Source organism: Chlamydotis macqueenii, chromosome 1 (assembly GCF_036417535.1).
Source record: "Chlamydotis macqueenii isolate bChlMac1 chromosome 1, bChlMac1.mat, whole genome shotgun sequence".
In the NCBI taxonomy this organism is placed as follows: domain Eukaryota; kingdom Metazoa; phylum Chordata; class Aves; order Otidiformes; family Otididae; genus Chlamydotis; species Chlamydotis macqueenii.
The window spans coordinates 126,327,472-126,350,155 of NC_141556.1; the positions used below are offsets into that span (position 1 = coordinate 126,327,472).

At 36.3% G+C, this 22,684-nt stretch overlaps 1 protein-coding gene across 11 annotated transcripts in view; it reads left to right on the top strand.

Moving 5' to 3' along the window:
* The window catches only part of DMD (dystrophin), a 1,302,935-nt gene that overhangs the window by 286,369 nt on the left and 993,882 nt on the right, over positions 1-22,684 (top strand). For all 11 annotated transcript variants that reach the window (XM_086766697.1, XM_086766715.1, XM_086766672.1 and 8 more), the window contains exon 2: positions 8,704-8,765. In XM_086766697.1, the coding sequence (XP_086622823.1) occupies positions 8,704-8,765 (62 nt within the window). The remainder of the gene's footprint in view (positions 1-8,703; positions 8,766-22,684) is intronic.

The following is a 22,684-nucleotide window of genomic DNA, read 5'->3' on the forward strand; positions in this document are numbered from 1 at the left end:
GGCATTTGCTGAAAACAGTACAGCAATTTCATTTTTATATCAGCCGCTTGTGTGAAACACTAGGTACTAGTGTCGTATTTCATACTCTGATGAGCTATTCGAAATCCTGATGCTTCTTTCAGCTTCATTTGTTATTAGTCGACAGTCTATCATTCAGAAAGTTTGTAGGCTCCTGTTTTCTCTTTTTAATGTAAGCTGTTCTGATTGGCTTATGAATAAGCCCTACTATCCTTGGTCTCTTGTCCTTTATTGTTTGTATTTGAACATAAATAGAAACCTGGACGGTAAAAATCTCCAGCTAAGGAAAGACATGGTCAGTCTAACAGTAAGCATTTATAATCTGTTTTCTGAACAAAACAAAAACAATTGTGTATTTTTCATATAAGTTATAAATATGAAAATTGTAGGTAATTTTATCTAGTTATATAACCTTAACTTTTTATTTTTTTATAATTATTCTCTGTTATAACAATAGTCCCATGCAGTGCCTCTGTCACAGCTTTACTCTGAGGTGGCCTGCTGATCAACTAAACACTGGTCTCCAAAATTAAAAACAAACAAACAAACAAACAACCCCCAAGAAACCTACAGCCTCCATGTCCTGGCAAACAAAGTTTGCTGTTGGCCACAGCTCCTTTATCACATTTTTCCTCCTCACAGTGCATATAACAACTTTCCTGGTGAGAACCATAAAGGCTAGGGCCATTTAAAGTTTTTCAAAACCATGTTTCTTATTTCGTGGGTTTTGTCGGAGGTTTTTTTTCTGTGACATTGCTGAAATACATGATCTGCCAGTGCTGCTGTTTTCTGGTATGTAACTTTTCCCACAGTGGTGACAGGCACATTTATAATGCTGGGGTTAGCTTCCAGCCAGCTTGGTAACAGCAGCCGAGGTGAGAATGCTCGCTTTCACTTTGAATTAGTTTCAGCAATTCTCAGATCATTGGTACAGAAGAGTAACAACGCTTATTACGAGTTGTCACTAAACGTGCTGTGTACACAAACCAATTTTATTAGTCTTTAACTGATGAGGATTTTCCCTGTGCTGGCTGTATGTTAGGGCTCACAGAGGGACTGCTGCTGCCACGCTACCTGCCTGCGCCTATCAATCTGTCCTAACGCTGCCATCCTTCCTCCACAAGCAGCAGTGTTTTTTTCCTTCTGAGGAGGGGAAAAAAAAAAAAAAGCTGATCCTGATTCCCTCACTCTTTTGCTAACAATTCCTGTCTTCTCTGGGAAGGCACAAAAATGGATTAAAACCAAGAACATCTGAAACCAGAGTTAACACAGTCAAGACATTTAATCTGTTTATCATGTTTAGTTACTTCTTCAAAAAAGTCAAACCTAGTTTTTTTTAATGTCATTTAAGTACTACTCTTTTGTCCAAGGCAGACCAACAACCATGGTTGGGGCTTAAGGAGCAACTGGTGCTTGGATGTACTGGCAACATGATTTCATGGGTGTCTGACTGCCGAAAAGTTGATAATATAGTTAAATCACACAATATTCTGCAAATTCCAGCAAACTGCTGTGGTTTCAGAAAGTATAGCACTTCTAACAACCATGGGAGTTTGAGCGAACACATTACCTCATTTTAGGATGTAATATCTCATCTACAGTGTTCAGAAAATACTATTATAATGATGGTGTCACGCTAAAATAGCATGTTCTATTAATACATTATTAGGCTTACTTTTCACTTGCCAATATGTGCACATGATACTGAAAAACAGATAATAAACACTGCTCATACAAAGCTGAATATCCAAATAAGTAATTATATGTTTCCATGTAAAGATAACTTATGTCATAAGCAGAATTCCTTCCTTTTTGAGCACCAGTTTCTCAGGCAGAGAGGAATTGTTCTTTAATTTTGAGAATTTTATTTTTTTCTCCCCCACAGAATTCTGATGTATTGAAACACTGAGCCTTCTTAGGTTTCATTTTAGGAGTGATTTCCCTTTTGGAAAAACTTCCTGGATCCAAAATCATTGCTGGTTAGAAAAGAATGACAGGAAACCAACAAACAAAACCAGCAAAGCTTGTGTTTGCAAAGCTGTGAATAACTAGGACACTACTTGGTTCAAGTCCTTATTCTTGAAGATCTAAGGTGAGGGTGGGTTGCCAGCATTTGAGGTGGGTGTCCTGAAAGTCAGTGTGCTACATGAGACACGAGAAGAAAGCAGCTGCCACTCTGTTCCTACTCCCTTCTGAGGAGAGGAGATACGAAATCAGGGCCCTTTCCTAGCCCTGCAGCTAAATCATTAGCTACTCCACTTTACAGCCAGCCAGCAAGAAGACAGTGACTAGCCCCATGGGGGCCTTCAGAAAGGCTATTGCCTATTAGGAGTTCTGCTGCTTCTTCTTGGGTCAAATCCATAGACAGAGAGAAGTACAATCAATGCCCAAAGTGTGTGTGTGTGGTAGCTGGAGAAGGACTAGGACTAGGACAACAAACATGTTTAACAAACATGCAGCAAATTACATTCATTTATTCAAACCTAGTTCTATCTGTACATTTCACAGCTGCCTGTTACTGTATTAGACATCATATGTAGCTTGTTTGTGTTATCCTGGTATTTTGGATGCTAGTCAAATCTTTTTCTTTTATTTCTGGAAGTGGCTAATGGCCTGGGGAGGCAGATCACACTTGCTGGTTTGCCACACATGCTTGGGTGGTCCTTTTGTTCAAATGCACTGCTTCTCAGCATATGATCTTCTAGCTACGACATACCAATGCCTCATCTCTTTTTCTTTCCAGAAAGAGTTTGTCTCTGCCATCATTTGTCTCTCTCCCATTCAACTTCTACATCTCCATATGTCTTTTTCCCTTTTCTCCCCTAAACCAGGAAAAAGGTGTTTCCCTCCACTTCTGCCTTCCACCTCACCTCATTCTGCCTCACCCATCCCTTCCCCATTTTTGTTTTCTTTTTTCTCTTTCTTTCTGTTCCAGGCTAGCACTCTGTTGTGTTCTGCATCCTTTGTACCACTCTTGCTCTTTTTCTACCCTTTGACTTTCATACTCATCCTTGAATGAACTCTGTAGTTTTTCCCTAAACAGTGAATTGGGCAAAATTAGGTCAGAAGAAGAAGACCTTATATAAATACTTGTAATGCCTTAAAGAATCAAAAAAGGAGAAGTTAGGAAGCAGTTTTCCTCAAATATTTGTAACGAGAGAACAATTTGAGCTAACCTAATGAAATGAGAAGAATACAAGGCTTTCTCAGCCTGGGGTTCAATCTAGGTCTATGATGTCAGTAGAAATCCTGTAGGTTGGCTCTTACAGCCATTCTCTTTTCTGTCCCCTAAGCAGCAAATGAAATACCTCTCTTTGAGTTCCTGTATTGAAGGAGGGGACTAGAGGGGAGCAGAGTTGAGATCAAGCCTTTTTAGTATAGTAATACCCCTGCTCCTTTCCTAAATTTGCCTTGAATCTTACTAAATGTCCTCAGAAAATGTTGATATACTACTTCTGGGAGGATTGAGTTGTAACTTTTTTTTATATTAATGAGGATTTTCTGTATGCTGAAGTCTCCCATTTCTGCTTAGATTCTGAATAGGTTCATCAGTGTTTTGTGAAGCCGGAGATGGTTTGATTATGGTGATTTGACTCAGGTTCCACACTAAAGACTCAAGGGGTAGCACAGGAAGTTTTAACAGTATTCAGATAAAATCAACACACTGTTCATCAGTATATTTATAGAAGATGGACAAAGAATTGCATGTTACATATTGCCTTGTGTGAGCAATAGACTTAAAATCTTTGGCTGTCTGTCATAGCAATCTATTGTATTTCCTGTCAGCTTGTGAATGTCTTGGATGACCTCAGTGACTAAAAATCAAAGCTAGTCCACTCAAATATCATTCAGTCATTGTATTGCATTGATTCCCCCCCCTCCCCCTCCCCCCCCCAGATAAGCAAGAATGGGAAGGGAACATTTCTCAGCAGTTGTAGTTACTGGCAGAGTATGGTAACAATGTGCTGGAAATCTCTAAGAATAGTGAGTCGATAGAGCCAGAGTATCAATAATGTGACTGTCTGTGGCCTCTTTTGTTCCTAGAGCTCCTGCCATTGCTGGTACTCACTCCCACTCACTGAAGCAAATCCTGGCCTTTTCTAAATCTGCATTGTTTAGCTGCTAGAAAATCAAAGAGCAATTTTGATGGTTTTATTCTCTACAGTGCAGTGTTCTGATGAACCTGCATTTGCCATGAAGGAAGGAATTGACACTTGCCTTAACACCACTGTTTCAAAGTTTCCAGCTAGTACAAGGGATTTTTTTTCCTTTTTTTTCCTCCCTTTTTTCTTCTTTTTTTTTTTTTTTTTCCTGATAGTTCCTAGTAGACAAAACATAGCTATTCAATTATTTTTTAACCCAGCTCAAGGCAACACTAGATAATAGAACAGGACAAGTCTCCTTCTGTCCTGTTTGTGTTCCAACCTTTGATGGAACTTCTTGCTGAAGACTGAATATAATCTTAATGTCACACAACCAAGCCTCCTATCACTGCCTGTCTCTGCAATGGTTCAAACATTCTACACATATTATGTAATGTCCTTTTTGACACCTTAAAGACAATGGTTGGTTTGTTTGTTTGTTTCAAATTAAACCTTGTAATCTGAGGATATGGCTCATTTCCCATATCCCTGAACTGTTAATGCACTTTTTTTGAATGTCTTCTAATTTTCAAAAATGGGCTGTACTTACTCTGGCGGAGAGATTCCTGAGCTAGTTGCATTGGAAACCACCACCCACATCTCTGGAAGGCAGAATGCAGATGGTAGGAAAGATGCAGTCTTGATGTTGCAGTCTATAATCAGAGACGCTGTGGAGTTTCCATCCTTGGAGATATTCAGAAACAGACATGACACAGTCCTGGGTAATCTGCTCTAGCTGACCCTGCTGGAGCAGGGGGATTGGACCAGATAAGCTCCAGAGGTCCCTTCCAACCTCAGCCACTCTGTGAAAGCACTATTTATTCAGGTGTGTCAAGAGCAAGAGAGGCTGAAGATCCTCTAGAAAAATAGAGAAGGATGCATCAGAGTGGAAGCTTCCGTACTCCCACCTCATGTTTTCTGTGGCAAAGTGGCTTATATCATACAAATGGAATGATGTAGTGACATACATACTGTACTTTTTCTAAACCTTTTGTTCATTTAAAATCTGCTTCATATTTGTCGGCTCAAATTGTTTAAAAGTATTGCTTTTTTATGACTTGTTAATAGTGCTGTATGCTTTCAAAATAGTATCTAGAGTATAGTAGATTTTTTTTTTTTTTTCCTGTTGCATTTTTTGTTTAATATGTGTGGTGGTATTTGGAGGAGGGGTCTGTTGGGGAAAAAAAAAATCTAGTTTATGAAGAGATGACAACGTAATGCTGGGTTTTCCTGTGGAAAATAGAAGGCAATTTCATTTGAGAAGTAGGTTGCAAACATGAACTACTTTATTAAGTATCTAGAAAAGTTGTCTGGTAACCACTTGCCATTAATAAGAGCATCTTTTTTCTGCTGAATCCTGATTGCATGTTTCCAAGCATTCTTCAATGTACCACTTGTCTCTATTAGCCTTGCCACGTGATTAAATCTTAGAACTGTCCTTTGTCCGATGATTAGCTCCATTAATACTGCACTTTCTTTCCTAGCCATAATTTTCTATAAGCTGTAGCCTGGAAAAATACTTTTAAAGTCAAATGTGCCGTTAGCTAATTCAAGAGGTTTACATTCACAGTTGCAAACTGGATGCTCATCCTACCAGAAATATATCAGAACTGCATGATCCATTTGTGAATGTGTTCTAGTTGAGACGAGGTCTGCGCAGTAGTAGTAGAGGTTTTAGTGCATGAAAACCAGCCAAATCTCACAGATCAGGATATATTTTTTTTTTTTCCTGTAAGGCTTTCTGTAGACCTCAGTGTGTTCATTTTCTGAGTTGATAACCTACAGAAAGGAGGTTAAGCCTATTCCACTCAATGTCCAGCATTTTGAGAAAAGCATATTTTTGCTCTGGGAAGTGATCGCATTATTACTATGATAAAGGAATTCAGGATCCATAGTGTTTCATTTTTAGATTTAACCTGAAGAGAGACAGTATGCTATCCTGTAATTCTTCCAGCTTGAAAGAAAATAAGTAAATTTATATTACCCTTGAATAGCCGAAGGAATTACCTGCCTGGCCATTTGATTATTCTTATTGCCTTACAGTAAAAACACCTGCAAGGCCATTCATCGGCTCACTGCTGAAGGATCTGTTATAAACACAGCGTTACGAAAGTGGCAGCTGAGTGTTCTTGGCACATTTCTACAGCACCCAGACAAATGTCATTCAGCTTCCACATCTAGCATTCAATCTATAAATCTGGGTTAGGAGAACATATTTTTCTAAAAAACATCATGCTTACTAGAGGGAAATCATGCCATGCGTTACCAAAAGATTGGCTGTTTTTTAGGTTAGGAGGCTGCCACTGACAAATTGCTGTGGTAAAAACTTGACAGAGCAAGCCTCTAGAGATAAAAGTGCTTGAAATGATCTCCGTATAAAGATAACAGCAGTGAAATAGATTTGTGTTTGCAAAGGTAGCAGAGCATTGCCTTAACTCTGAATAACTTTCAGATGTTCAAATTGTGGGTTTAACTCTCATTTTCCTCAGGAGACCCTGGTTTTTATTAGCTTGTTGGACATGAATTAGTTGATGACTAGCACTTAAATCTCTGGCATATATCTTTGTGGGGAAAAAAAAAAAAAAAAAAGGAAACCACACAGTTCCTGAATATTCTGTTACACTGTCCTGGGGTGAAAAAGAGAAAGTCTGAAGAGTTTGAAAGTGGTGGTTTTGCCTCTTTCCTTTTCCCTGTTAAATCCCACATACTCTTTTTCTACCCCATTTTAAGCTTGCATGTGGCATTTTTATCAGAGATTATTAAAAAGAAATAGCTATTTATATTTAATATTTTATATAAAGTTGCTGAATAAGTTTGTAATACAACATCAGATTGACTATATATCTTCCACCAACAAAATGTATCTTCCTCTTATCTTCTGTGTATAAGTCAAAACTATATAATAAACAGCTTACTAAGAGTTAGCAAAGAGGGAAGTGATGCTTGTGGGGAAAAATAAATTTTTTAACAGCTTTAGCATCATTTATTACCAAAAGCATTCATCTTCTCCACATGCTCTTGCTTTTTGATGAACTTCTAACTATTCAACTAAAACTTTCAGTGAAAGGATGAAGCAATCAGCACTATTTGGGATAGACAACAGTAGAATTCTAGAAAGTTTATTGTAGCAAATAGTCATATATCAGTGGCAGAATATATATAGTGCCTGACTTCTATGATATGTTTCCAGTCATACTATTATAAATCTTTTCACTCATGATCATCTGAAAGCAATTAGCATACACTCCTTCCTGTATGCAGAAGTTTTTTTTATCATGAAAAAAAGTAGCTTTACAAACTCTAGTATTATTTTTTCATTAGTATATTGTATTATTGAGAATGGAAAACATTCTTGTGGAAGGTACTTTTGAAGTGCTATTGAGATGAAATTTTAAAACAAAAGATACATTTGTATTAAAAGATTTACCTTGTCTTGTCTCCTTGGAGGGGTGGAGGGAGGGAAAGCAAAGTACCTTATTAATGCTGTGCATTTAGCTCATCCATACCTGCCTTTCAAATTCAGCTGAGTCCATTAACATTATTAATTGCTGAACATTTCAGCTGGGAATTTAATATCCTTTTTTATTTAAGAAGTGTAGAGATTTTACTGCAAACCAAAAGGCAGCATTGAGTGAGCTTTATTTTAGTTTAAGCATTCCGCAGCCTTTTCCACATATTCCCTTGAATTCTAATTTGGTTTGACTTTGTCATACAAAGAGGTCTGCCCTTCTGTGTTATTTCAAGGATGATGCCTAATAGATTTTTTTTTTTTTGAGCAAATAGTGATTAGGTTCTAATTTGAAGGCATCTTTCTCTTTCCACCTACATAAAATAAATCAGAATTGTACCTTTGTGTGTCCAGTTCCATTCTGCATCAAGACCTTAGATATAGAATTGGGGCCTAAGATAATCATCTCCCTCTACAATGTTTTTCATATTAAAGAATTGAGAAGGAATTTCATATATGGCTGAACAAATGCATGGGTTTCTTTTTTCTTTTTCTAGGCAAAATATATAACAAATAGTGACGGGTAAATAGCTGCAAGGCAGAAAAGGTATAAAGTATGGCAGGGGCTGCCAATAGAGAACTATCATTGTGATCCAGAAGGCTTCACTTCCTCAAGGAATTTGAGGACGTGCATATAAACTTGTTATTTCAAGTACTTTTCTAAAAGTGCTGTAGAAGAGTTTTCTGCTGCCAAAACCATTGGGTAACATGGTTTTTTTTTATGCTTACATGAAATTAAAAATTTGAATGGGATATTTCAGATCCTATTGCAACATGCTCCCTTTCAGAAGAAAAGACATCACAGAATGGCTGAGATGAGCTAGGGATATAGACCATGACTATGAAGGGAACCTGTAAGCTTTCATAAATATATTGACGTAATTGTCAAGGGCAGAATGTATCCAAATAAAAAACCTGAATGTTTTTGAATTATTAATAGTAGCTTTACTACAAACCAAGACTGAAGCTTTAATCAATAATATTTTACTATTTTCTTGAATAACTCTAATGAAATACTTTACTTTTCTCTGGCAGATGAACGGGAAGATGTTCAAAAGAAAACATTCACAAAATGGATAAATGCACAGTTTGCCAAGGTAATTAATTTTTTTTTTTAATTTATAAACCAAAATATATTTTGTATCTTTTTCAAAAAAAACTGATTCCTCCACTGAGGCTTAATTTTCAAGATAACAGTTACAAGTTTCAGGTATTGCTGAATGCAGTTGACTGATTTATTAGAAAAAATGTCCAAGTTTTATTCCCTTGATTTGAGTAGCAGTCAGAATGTGAGAAGCCATCCTCTTCTCAAAATGTTCTCTGCTTCGATTTACTGTGCTTTTTCTCAAACTAGTAATGCAGATGTGTTACTGTTTGTTGGATTCCTTTATTATGTTCCTAATGTATAGAGGAATTTCTTCTATTAGGCTTGTTTTTTCTTGTTTCTAACTGCAATCACAAATTTAACAAAACCAGATGAATTGGAGAGGAGCAAGGTCAAAGATAAGAGGTCTGATCCTGTCAGCAAATTATGAAAGTCAGTTATAACACATTTTGAAGTTATCTTTGTGAACTCTTGCAGAATGGTAAAGATCTCAAACGTAATGAGAAAAAAGAGCAAATAACTAACTTATTTAAAGGAGCCTCCTCGAGAGTATATAATTTTATCTGTAATACACAGGAAAAATGGTGCTCAAACTATTAACTTGATTACATATTTCTGAAATTCCTAGAGATAATTATTGAACTGTATTTGCCAGTATAAATTAAATCAATCCTATAATCTGTCATTTTATCTGCTAGGGAATAATTGCCCGTAGACAACAATGAAATATTAGCTGTGATATATCTCCTGTTTAGTCTGGCTTTTGATTGTGTCCCATCTGATTCTCCTTATTAAAAAAGAAGATCACCATGAATATGACTATCATAATGTTGAAAAGCATGTTCAGCAGTGGTTCAGTCAAACAGGGAATCCCACAGGAATTTTCTGTGGTTTTATCCATTTTCTAATAGCGATTCAAATGACTGACACAGCACACATTTATGCTCAGCATCTTTATAGCAGAGATGTCCAGCAGTTTGGAGGACTGGCTGAGGACGAAATACAATCTTGAACAAATGGTCTCAAACTGATCGATGAATTACAGGAGAAGTGTGACGTATTATATTTAGGACAGAAGTAAAATGTATGCATACAGAAAGGAGGATAGCTGGGCTGGCAATAATAAAGCAAAGCAAAGCTCTGAGAAGTGATGAATCACAAATGAAATGAGTCAGCAACATGATACTATTGCAAAAAAAAAAAAAGGTAATTTTTTTATGGCACTGTGGTTCAAGTTTTTCTTTGCCTCACGTGTCACCTGTGTTTTGGACAGAGTCTTTTTCTTTCAACAATCAACCTACAACAATCAATTTAAAGATCAAATCTTGATCTTTAAATTTTGGACAGATTACTCTTGTCCTACAAAACTGTTATGTATAACAATAGAATAGTTGGTCTGAAATAGGAAATTACACGTGTCTGGTAAGCTTAGTGATACGTGCTGGATGCCCTTGTGGTATACATGCATGAAGCATGGTTTGCTCCTCAGTGCAGTGAAGTACCATGCAAGCTTTATTTCTGTCGAGGGTTTTCAGAGCAGAAATTTAGGAGGCCCTGCTTGTATTGTGCTGTAACATGAGCAGTCATAGTTAATAGCTGTGTGCTGTCCTTGGACTGTGTTTCTCTTCTAAAGACCAAGATGTTTTGGGAGAGGTGGTCTTCAAAACACAAAAGTGAATCTCCATGTGAAATCTACAGCTTATCCTCCTTCTTCTCCTGACTTGTTTTCAGTGGTTCAAATCCATCTCTGTTTCTAGCTGTGGAATTTATTTCATTTAACAGGCTACTCCTGCTTAGAAATTTCTCATCACTGTTAGCTTTGTAAAAGTGTTGAATAAGTTACTTTCATTGTAGAATTGGTTTGCATTCACTCCTTTGTGGTTCTAGAGGTGCTGTCTTGAGTAGATTAGACGGAGCTGGAATTAAGATAGAAGAATATATTACATCACTCATTTCTCTTATTTATGAATAGTGAAATCCAGGTCAGTAATCAACTGTAAAATATTTAGGGTTGGATGAAATTGTTTTATATAATTTCCACTCATCCACCTCACCTTCTATAGCTAAACTTCCCCCTGCTACTTATGGAGTCAAAATAACAGCTTAATTCTAAATGTTGTAAATTTTCATTTGTCTTGGGTCTATAGTGCATTGCCCCTAAAGAGCTGTATTAATATCCTGAAAATTCAGTGTCTCGAGTACCTGTACATCAGTATGCTTATTCTCAAGCTAAGCTTTGAAATACTCACATTTGCAAACTGCTTTCATGTGACTAGAAATGTAAGTACAAATAATGCTTTTAATCTCAGAAATTGTAAATAACTGATTTTTTTTTTTTTAATTTATGTGTCATCAGCATAACTTAAGTATCCACATATAACTTTTATTTGTGAGGGGGGAAATAAAAATCTCTATTGTTTGAATCACAGTCCTAGAGGGAAGTCCTAGGGTCCTTCTGGCCATGCATGCAGTGACATTCTAGTTGGATCATGTGTAGATACTCACACATGCTGAGTTCAGCAATTAACTCTGCTACCTCTTAGCTAAGGAATTAAGTCCCTAACATGAAATCTGTAACAAAATCTCAACCACACCATCTTGGCAGTTTTCTGTCTGTGGTGTGCAGACCCTAGAAACCTTTGGAGTGCTACAAAGAAGTCCATGAAAGGATATCTAGAAAAAGTTAGCAGAATTGTCAGCAAGATTACAATTGCTATGGATGAGGCCATGTCTCTCTCCAACCTTTTTTTTGGCAGGTTGAGTGGAGTCTTCTAAATGGAAAAAAATGGAGAAAAAACAGGTCTCTCTTACACCTTCTCTAAAAAGCAGGTTTCTCTCTTAATTCCTGCTCTTTTTACTAGCCAAAAAGTAGATTATGCAGCAAATCTGTGTTTTAAAGATTACACTATGTGACTCATCTATAAGCAACCCATTATTGTTTCAGTAAGATAGGACAAAAGTTGCCTTTTAATGTTTGTGAGATAAAACACTTAGTAAATTAAAAGTATAGGAGAAATAGGAGAATTTAATCTAAAAAGACTTTTGTGTTTTCTGCCTTCTAATCATAGACATTATGTATTATTTTCTTCAGTGATATTTTCATGATTTACCATCTAAATGGCATGCAATAGGCTGAAACTCGAAGTAACTTTTTAAAAGTGGAGCATATTACTTTAATATCATTTTATTCAGAAAGATCTTTTCTTTGTCCTCAGATGAAGTTTATTTATAAAATAATGAAGATCTGCAGGGTCTACATAATGATAGCAAAGGACCATATTGTAACCTAGTTTTTATTAATAGAACTATAATTAGACCTCTCACAAGAGATATATCTAGTCCTGCATATGATAGCTTTTGCTTAGATCTCAACTTTTAAAATTTGAAATAACTGAAACCTTTGTTTATAAATGAAAAATAGAATCTTAACTATGTGTTTTGGGAGAATGCAAATATATCACGAGCCTTCAAGTGTAGCAGCTCTCTGCTGGAACTTTGAAACAGCCACAACAATTACGTTAACAATGCCTGTACCCCATTTTAAATGAGCTTATGTTGCCTCACTGGTTAAACATTTTCAGTTGTTCACGGCATAATAATCTTCAAAATACAAAGCATTACTGAAGATGGATATGTTCTTTACTTGCATGTAGGAAAGACCTTGTAAATGGCAATTAATTTTAAAATTAATTCTTGAAAATTTCGTCACGAAGAAAACCCAAACCCATAAACCCCACCCCAAAAAGGAAAGAGCATACTCCTATGACTAAAGAAACAATGGCAATTTATTTTGTTCCCTCATTATGGAGACCGTGTCTCAAAGTACTGACAATTTTAATGCCAGAAATAAAAGCATCTATTGTGAATACAGAGAAGGCAAGAAGCTAATCATTTTAAGTTTTGGCAGCTTGAATTTTAGGTTATACCCTTACGGCTAACTTGAGGTTAACAGTTTAACCTGTAAGTAGGTTTTATAAAAGAATGGTAATTTGTAAATGAGTTTTCACCATTTTAATCTGCAATATAAAAAAAAATGTTCATAAAATTGCTTATAAATTCAGAGGTTTAAATAGATTGTCCACATTTCTGCCACAAAGGGGTAGAAAATTCCACTACATAGTCAAAGATGACATTACATAAGACAATATACTTTTTCATGTAAACACCTGGTTGAAGATCAATAATTTTGGTGTTTACATGAAAAAGAGCAAGAGTAAAAAAAGAGAGAATGGTAGATTTTTTGAGGAGCGGAAAGTGGGTAATTTTTTATAGGTTCTCTACCTCATGCTTTGGTTTTCCACCTGTTGTTATTCAAGAAGGCAGAATATGAAAATAAATTTAACGATACTAAGTATTTCATCACTTGGCTTTACGGAAAACCAAGATAATTCAGTAAGTAATCCTTTTAATGGAGAATTTAAGTTATGAAAAATGGCAGCTTTTTATAGGCAGGTGGAAATACTAGGAGGTAGTTGTTTGTTTGGTGACTATAGAATTAGATTTCTATTCTCATAGTGATCATGGGAAGAAACATAGTAAAGATGCAGCCTGTGCCAAAGAATCACAGAATCACAGAATCTTAAGGTTGGAAGAGACCTCCAAGATTATCAAGTCCAACCGTCAACCTAACACCACCATGTCTACTAAACCATGTCCTGGAGTGCCACATCTACATCTTCTTTGAACACCTCCAGGGATGGTGAATCCACCACTTCCTTGGGCAGCCTGTTCCAGTGCCTGATCACTCTTTCAGTAAAGAAGTGTTTCCTGATATTCAACCTAAACCTCCCTTGCTGCAACTTGAGACCATTTCCTCTTGTTCTATCACAAGTTACTTGGGAGAAGAGACCAACACCCACGTCCTTGCAACCTCCCTTCTGGTAGCTGTAGAGAGCAATGAGGTTTCCTCTCAGCCTCCTCTTCTCTAAACTAAACAATCCAAGTTCCCTCAGCTGCTCCTCATAAGACTTGTTCTCCAGACCCCTCAACCAGCTTCATTGCCCATGATGGCCTAATTTAAGATATAGGTGGCTAGTAAAATAAGATACAACAAAGTTAAATACAGTTTTTACTAATGAAGTTGTTTTGGATAGCAGGTAGATTGTTCGGGCAACTGCTATATGCAAGGACAGAAGAACACAGAAGGGGGCATTGCTTACAGCTCAGACTACTTAAACTATGTAGCAGTAAAAATAATTTCCTAATCATTCAGTGTTTGTATGTGGCTTATATGATAGGAGGTGTGGTGACGGTCTCAGTTCTTTCCCTCTTCTTGAGTTCATGGACAACCTGAAGATATTCAAGACTCCCATTCAATTTAGTGATCTCCTGCGATTGCACATCAAATGCCTTCTGCATATCAAATAACAAAAACTACTGATACAAATGAAATGTTTACTGACCTTTTGAGGAAGTGTGTCAAATATTTGAGGTACAAAGAGACTGTACTACCGTAAGTCTGTCAACTGATAGGGAAAATTACAGCTCTACTTTTGCTTACACACTTGCTCCGTTAGCACTCACAATGACTTCAAATTAAAATAGATTTAAAAGGCCACTCACGACAAAGTGAATTCAAAGTGCTGCAGATTCTGGGAGGGGAGTAGTCTGATGAAGCTTTGTGGAGAAGACAATAATAGTTTTGTTTGTCAAATTTCATTAAGATTTAGCTTCTGTGGAAATCTATTAACCACTGTGACTAATCAATGTTAAACTCCATCAGATGTACCATTTCTTTAGCCATATTTCTGGACTACAATTAATAATCAAGAAAAAGAGCTGGAGGGAGTGGGGCTGGCAATCAATCACAAAAAACCACAGGTTAAAATGTTCAATATTAGCTCTGTCCAAACTGCTATACTGACAACTAATCTACAGGTCAAATGAAGACAGCTGCATAGATGCGCGAGTGACCGGTAGGAAAATCAGAATTAAATCCTATACTTAGAGGTCCAGACAGTGTGTTCAATAACACTTCACTAATGTCTGCTGGTGTGTCATGTCTACAGGAAGAGTAGAAAAGATCCCTAGCTGTTTCACATAATAGAAGTTCTCAGTAGGGCGTTGCTGGTATTGTATGATTTCAGTTTTAGAACTGAGTTCTAGAGAGTACATCAACACCAGCTTTGCAGGACAAATTTTAATATCATTGTAGACAACTTGAGAAAAGTTCATTCAGATCGCTGTGGTGCTTTAGCCATTTACACAGAATTTAATGCCTGCATAAAAGGCTGTTGGAGAAACAGAGTAAATAAAAGTTTGCTGAGCTCCATGTTGCCACAGATCACCCTGCAGCCATTCTCAGTCAAAAGTGTTTGCATCAAGCCCTGTACTTTTACAGTATGTTGAACCAGTACCTGACACTGCAGTCTAGATGTATTCTCAAGCTGTGTTATTCATCCAGTCTTTACCATTGTTTTCAGCTAAAAAACAGAAATCAGACTGACCTCTCCCTGTATTATCTGATACCCAAACTGTTTTTTGGTTTTTGGTTTTTTTTTTTTTTTTAAACACTGAATGCAAACTAGACTCATTGGCACTCATTCTTAATTACGGGGTAGGGGAGGAAGCTTATTCTTTTCAATTAAGAGGTAAACAGAGTTACTGAGGAATTCTCCTAAAAAGAGCAATTATGTCCAAAATAAGTGAGGGTTGAATGCTGACCCTGCTTCAAGCCTTGAGAAATAGAACTGAGTAACCAAAGCTCACTAATAGCCAGTGTTGTATCTACCAGGTCACGAAGTAGCATGTATTGTAATTTTATGTTAACACTGCACATTCACACTATGGCTTGCTTCAAAAGCTTCGGGTTTTGTGCCCATATCCACTTCCTTATTTGGGTCAGTAGCATTACACTGAGTTTCACCAAAACCAAATTTGTGATTTATTAATCTTCGGAGCACTAATCAGTTATCATGTGTAACAACACTGACTCCAGGACAAACAAAAGATGGATTGTGTCTGTGGTAAAACCCTGATCAAATCTTTGATGGCTGCATATTAAAAGTTAATATGGTCGATGTAATCTGAATTCATTAACTAAACATTGATAATACCTTTGGAGCAGCCACAGAAATTATTATTTTTTTTTTTTTCTGAAAGAAAACTGTCAGAAAATCACATAGATGTAAAATTGTGTCATTTGTGATAGATCTGAAAAAAAAATAGTTGGTATTATTTGCCTTTGGTAAGACACCACAATTGGTATTCATCCATCCTAAATACCTAATTAATCTGTTCTGTGTCTCTGTTCTCAGCCTTTTTGAGTGCTACAGTGAAAGTGATGAGAAAGAACAGTTTACTAATGTGGGAGCCAAGTGACTTTTCTCTGCCACAGTGTGGCAAATAACCAGAACTCTCATTGAAGATTAATAGTGCTTAACTTTGCTTTCCAGCTATGTGTGATCAACACTACACTTGGGATACATACTGTTTTAAAATACCTGGCTTTCTTATACTAATAACCTTTCTATAACACATCTTGCAAGAGCACATCAAAGGCCCATCATGTCTATTTTGTATTATTAAAGAAAAAGCTTTTAATCTTTTTTTTTTTTTTTGAAGCCAAATGATGTTTAAACCTGGTATAGAAAACACATTTGCATTGTTAAGTTATTTTCCCTTTTTGGATATCTCCAGAATACATAAGCGAGTGTCAGGCAAAACATGCTCAGAATTATTTACATTGGTATATAGTAAATTACCTATTAGATCTATATTTTACATATTTTTTATGCATTAAAGTGGGAGACATACTGTATGAATATTTGTTATGTTTCAAATGAATTTCCTTTGGAATTAAAAATAACTTTAAAAATATTTTTACTGTACTTTTTAAGGTAATACCAATGTGTCGTAGTTCAGCCCCAACGGGGACCAGACTACGCAGTCTCTCTCTCACTCCCCCCACTCTCCGAGAGAATAGGAGGAGATTTGACAAACAAAAAAAAAACCAAACACGCGGGTTGAGATTAAACAAAAAGTAAATTTAACAGTAATGACAAGAAAACAATAGAGTGATGGAACACAAATACAGTATAATAGCTCACAACAGATCTCTACATCCAGTCTCTTCCAACTAGGAGAGCCTCCCTTCAGCACCCTCCTCACTTATATACTGAGCATGATGTCAGATGGGATGGAATAGCCCTTTGGCTAATTTGGGTAAATTAACCCCAGCTGTTAGCTAATTAGTTAACTATCCCAGCCATAGGGGCTACCAGCTTCAGTTCTCCACCCAGCTCAGGTAAATATTAACTCTATCCTGGCCAGAACCAGGACACAATGGCAATATTGGCATTTATTTTACTCAGAATTTAATTCTAGAACTTCTACTATGGACTAATACTTTTTTTTTTTTTTTTTATCACCAAGAAAGTTACCATCAACAGAAACAGGCACAGTTTAAAGGCACAAATATCTTCATGCTTTGAATTTTGCATATAATATCAACTCTGTGTGCACGCTTTCAAATTTATAAACTTGTTGACTTTTTATATTTTGCTCCCCAAGTAATTTTTCAGCTTACTGTTAGCAAAATACTTAGGATATGTCTCCCTTATCAATTTAATATCTATCAATATTTAACTTTGCCCACTGTAGAGCCCTGGATACTGTCAGGGATTAAGATAGACAATTAATCCCTTTGCACTTACTGTAAAAGCAAGGAATAACAGAAGCTGAGTGGTGTCTCAATGCAGCATGACAAAAACAAAGTACTGTTTAAGAGAGCGGTCTTCTCTATTTTCTCTGGTTTTGCTAGCATCAGAAGCGCAAGTTGCATGACCTTCTGTGGCAGTTGCGCAGCTGGAGATGCCTTGAAAACAGTCAGTACAGAAAAGAACCCTTTCAATGAAAACCTAGAAAGGATAAAAATGTATTTTGTTATGCTTCAAAGACACAAAGATAGACGTTAGTGGTTAACAAAAAATTAATGGGCTATCTCTATAGTCATCTTGGTCACTTTTTTTTTTTTTAAGTTGATGTTCACACAGTGAAAGTTTTATTACGTGTCCATGAGGGAATGAGATTCTCTAATATTTTTCCTCCATTACATTCTCCCATTGCCAGGAGACTTTACAACCTTCCCTGTTGCATTTTTTTTTTTTCCCCAAAATGTCTAAATGATTGCAATTAAATAAGACAGCTGTTGGAGAGCAGATTCATTTTCACTTTGATGAAAAGTGAAACTTCTCCTTCCACTTAATTATCTGCACATCTTTTGGTGGAGCTGTGGTTATTGGCTGTGTCTCTCGGAAGACCTTTTGCTTGCAAGTGAGACTCACTTCTGTCAGCTCCCTTGACTGTGCAAGCAGTGACACATTTTCTCTGCTTTGCGTTAGTGGACGTAAATTCAAGTTCAAGAACAGCTTTTCCCTGGGGACAGTGGGGTCTGCCTCCACCAGAAACTTATACCCATCTCCGAGCTTGATCCTGGGCTAAGGTTCCCCTCGAAGCTCCAGGCCTGGGGCCACAGCCACCCTGCCCATGTGCACAGCAGGCCTCGGCAGGGAAATCCCCACCAGTCAGAAAGCATTAGAGCTGTTGCTGCTGCAGGCTAGTCACTGAAGATTATGTCGTCACATTCTCAGTATCTTTTATGTGCACGTGCAAAGGTTATATTCCTTTTCCAAATCAAATTTTAAGGCTTAAAATGTTTTCCCTTGTAAGTGACTTCCCTTCCAAAATGCATACAAGCATATTATGTTAAACAATGAGCATCTGCATGACAAAACACTCTCACCATTAGGAACGTCTGAGTGAATACAGATTACATTTTAAATACTTCCAAGATAAAGTAGGATCCTAGACCTTTAATTTGAAACTTCAGAGTGGATTAGTAAAATTATGGAGCTAGACTAAAATACATGCATTTTTATTATGTTAAAATCATTTGTTTTTGCATTCTTGTTTTTATACCCTCTTCTTGCAGAATAACAAGAGCTTCTCTTCAAATGCATTAGACATGCCAAGCAAGCAAAGCAATCACTGCTGTTGGCAATAGAGGGCACTGGACTTTCATTTCTAGAATGTTTTACTAAGGAAAAAAATAGGTTGGGTCCAGTGAGCTCTTTCACCTTTTCCTTCTTACATCTGGACTTGCACCTCCTTGTCTTTTATTCAAACCCTCATACATTTCTGTGCACTTATGTTGAGTAAAAAAAAAAAAAATCTAAAGAAAACTGAATACATGCTGTTCTCTTGAAGTTACTATTGTGTATGTATCTTATGGGGGGGGGTAAGAACAAGCTAAATATAGCACTACAATATTGGTCTCAGTGGTGCATATGTCTACCTTGCAAATTTGTAAACATTTACAAATTTGCATGATTGTTGCTGGCAGTAGACATCATCATTTCTGTGCTCAGAATTCATTACCGTTGCATCTAATCATCAGAATCTCCAAAGCAAAACTCTTCATAAAGGCAAATGAGGCTTTAGTGGATTTATGTTATACTTCGATTTAAAGTTTAAAAATAAAAACAGGAGACAAAAACATTTTCTATCTGCCGTCCCCACTTATGTAAACGCCCTCTTATGTAAACACACTGATGCTTAAGCAAATCATACTGACCATTCCACCTATCTGCAAAGGAGGTATCACATGCCTGAAGTTTGATGGAGAGAGAAAAAGAGAAGGTGCAAGCACATACATTTAGGAGCAGTGCACCTATCTCTCTAGAGTTTTCTACATCTCTTAAACGGATCTATAATATCTTCTGTATTGGTGTCACATCGTGTTAGTCAGAGAGGCTGCAAATCAGGGAGTAACTTGCCTATCACCAGCCTGCAACCCTCAGGTAGGACCTCCAGCAAGATACAGCCCTCCCCTGCTGCTGTGTACCCTTCTTAAACCTCCTGCCTGAGGTAGTGAGTACATCTTGTGCCTCTCATAGATACTTTTTTCTATAAGCTGCCTTTGACGTCAGAAAATTTGACCAATACTCCAATGTGTTTAAATATATAAAATACTTTTTTAAAACAGTATAAAAAATAAAAAAAAACCCAAAACCAACCCAAACCAATAACACAACAAACAAACAAACAAAACTCTCCAAATGTCAAAATATTCAGTTTTAGGCAGGTTCCATCCATGTTACAGATGGCATTCTTGGATGTTGATATTTCAGTGTTGGTGATGATAAGATGGCCCTACCTGAGTTCTGTAAGCACTTACATTTTTGCATGTCACTTTCTCTGTTATGCTTTGAGATATATGTATTGTGTATAAAGACTTTCTGTTCCTTCAAAGGATATACTAAAGGGCATTTTGCAGGGAGATCAAACACAATTTTTTTTGAGGGTAATTTCTTTAAACTATATGCCTGTATTTTAGGTCCTACTTTCTTGCCATGAAGACAAAGAAAATATAACGTTATGAAAGATGTTCCTATGGTAGAAGGACATTATTAGAAATAGTTATTTGGCAAGGTTTCAAATAACCATATTTGCACAAGACCTAGAATAACTGCTGTTTACATATGAAGGGGCTCAGTCAGAACTTGGGGATATTTCTGGATCAACATTTCAAGAATATGTATGATTTTTACAGCTGCTTATATCTGTTCTTTCTCTCATCATATGTTTGAGCTGTTTTGAAGGGGAAAAACTGTCACCTTGCACACGCGATCTGCAGTTATTTCTCAACAGCAATGGCAAAACTGACATAGACACCCTTAAGTCACTTTGCTTAGTGAATTGGTTATTAAAAAAAAAAAAAAATCCTCTTTTTTCATGCTCTGAAGGCTACCTAACTTGTAAATCTTTTTTTCCTCTGTTTCAGTATCCTAGTCTGATTAAATATTGATATTCACATCACTGACTTTGCTAATACTTTCACTTTTTTCAAAGATCTACATGACAGGTGTTATTACATAGAATAGCCATTTTTCTTTTCTATCTGCTTTTCATAGAATGTTTGATTGATGTGCCAGTTTAAACCCATCACATTTACTTCCTGGTAATATTACTGTGAGACTATATATTGCTGACTTAAAAATATGATGCTTTTAGTGTGCTCAAATATTTAGTATTGGTTCTATTGCAATTAAGATTTCAAGGAAAAAGATAAAACAAGTAATTTCTTCTGTTCAGTCTGGTGCAGTTTTAAATATATATATAAGGTTACTGAAAATCCTAAGCTATTAGTAACAATAAAACAATAAAACCAACCAAACAAAAAGCCCTGACGTTACTCTTTGAGAATAATAATAAGTTGTAATTCCTGTTGTTTAACTTGAATCTGTTGAAAGTTATAAGAATTTAACACAACCCAGGTAAGCACAGTTATTAAAAACAGGAGACTGTTCTCTATCTTTTCTATTGTTTGCCTAGTCTCTAAGCCTCAGAAGAAATCAATCTGTACAGTTTTATGCACAAAACAGAGTATGGATTTTCTATATATTTTATAATCTAATATGTTCTATAATCTTAGAAGAGACTTATTATGGATTGAAAAAAAGTATGATGGCAATTTATGAATGTGCTGATTTTTATTTCTGTTTTTCCCCTTTTTTGTAAAGTTCTCAATGATACACAAATTTGTGTTTTAAGTCAAGGGCTACTTTTCTTCATGAAAAATTCATATAAAAGGCACACATGGCATTTGGTACAAATAAGACAGATGTGAGACACATAATACAATCAGGTATAAGCAACATAGTTTATCACATTGGTAAAAACAGAGTTCTATTACGGAGTTGTATTCAACCAAACATTAAAAGTTCATGCTCAAAAGAGGAAGTATTATCTTGCCATAGCAATGACTCTGATATACTAAGAAAGCTCAGACAGATTGCACTGCAAAATCTCAATCACTGTCTTACAGAGTTCTCAAGCATTGGAACAGGCTGCCCAGGGAAGTGGTGGAGTAACCATCCCTGGAGGTGTTAAAAAAAATGTGTAGATGTGGCACTTCAGGACGTGGTTTGGTGGACATAGTGGTGTAGTGTTGATGGTTGGACTTGATGATCTTAGCAGTCTTTTCCAACTGTAATGATTCTATGATTCTATGTTTTTGTGAATGTAATGTATGCATAAGATACAAACCCTAATTTTTCAGGCATTGTAAGGGATCCATTCTTAAAGCAACTAGTCAGAGCTTGCAGCAAGAGGAAAAAGCAAGTCTTGATTCAGTCCTGGGCAACACACAAGACTGTTGCAGTCAGAAAGGCTTCCTATAACTCTGACAAATATGCATTCAAAAGTGGTGTCTTCATAGAAGAAAGCAAGGCAAATTAAATCTACATGGTAACATTTAACTTTAAAAACAGGAGCTATACTGAAAAGAATAGGAAAAAGGAACTCAAAAGAAGAATCAAAGTGTTCTGTACCAGCAAGCACCTTGGAAGCAACATACTGGAGTCCTGACGTGAAAATACCTATCAAGGTGTATCATCTATCAAAATCAGAAACCTACCTTTGCTTAAGAAAAAAAAACAGATTAAAACAAATTTACTTAGCTCAGTTATGCAATAAATATAAGTTCAGAATAAAACAATTAAGATATGTGACAAATTCACATGTATCTATGAAATATGTGGAAATGCTGATTATATGATTTCAAAATTAAAACAGAGATAGAAAGATACAAACACAAAATCAAGAATAAAGACTATGTCAAAGAAACAGTAACAGAGAAATGAACTATGAAGGCAAAAACTTAGGTAAGTTCACCAGGTAAGTTTCAAGGAAGAGGTTTCTGAAAAGGACTTGCTGAAGTACAGTGGTATATATTCAGTGCTAGAAACCACTTAAAAAAAAAACCATAACAATAGAAAATGTCTTTATATAATGTTATCAGATATTACACTTTACCATTTCATCTCATATGCTTTTGAATACTGAAACAGCATGCAAGAAATTTGTTTAAAAAATTTTGCCTATGTGAAAGACCCGGTATGTATTTCTTTT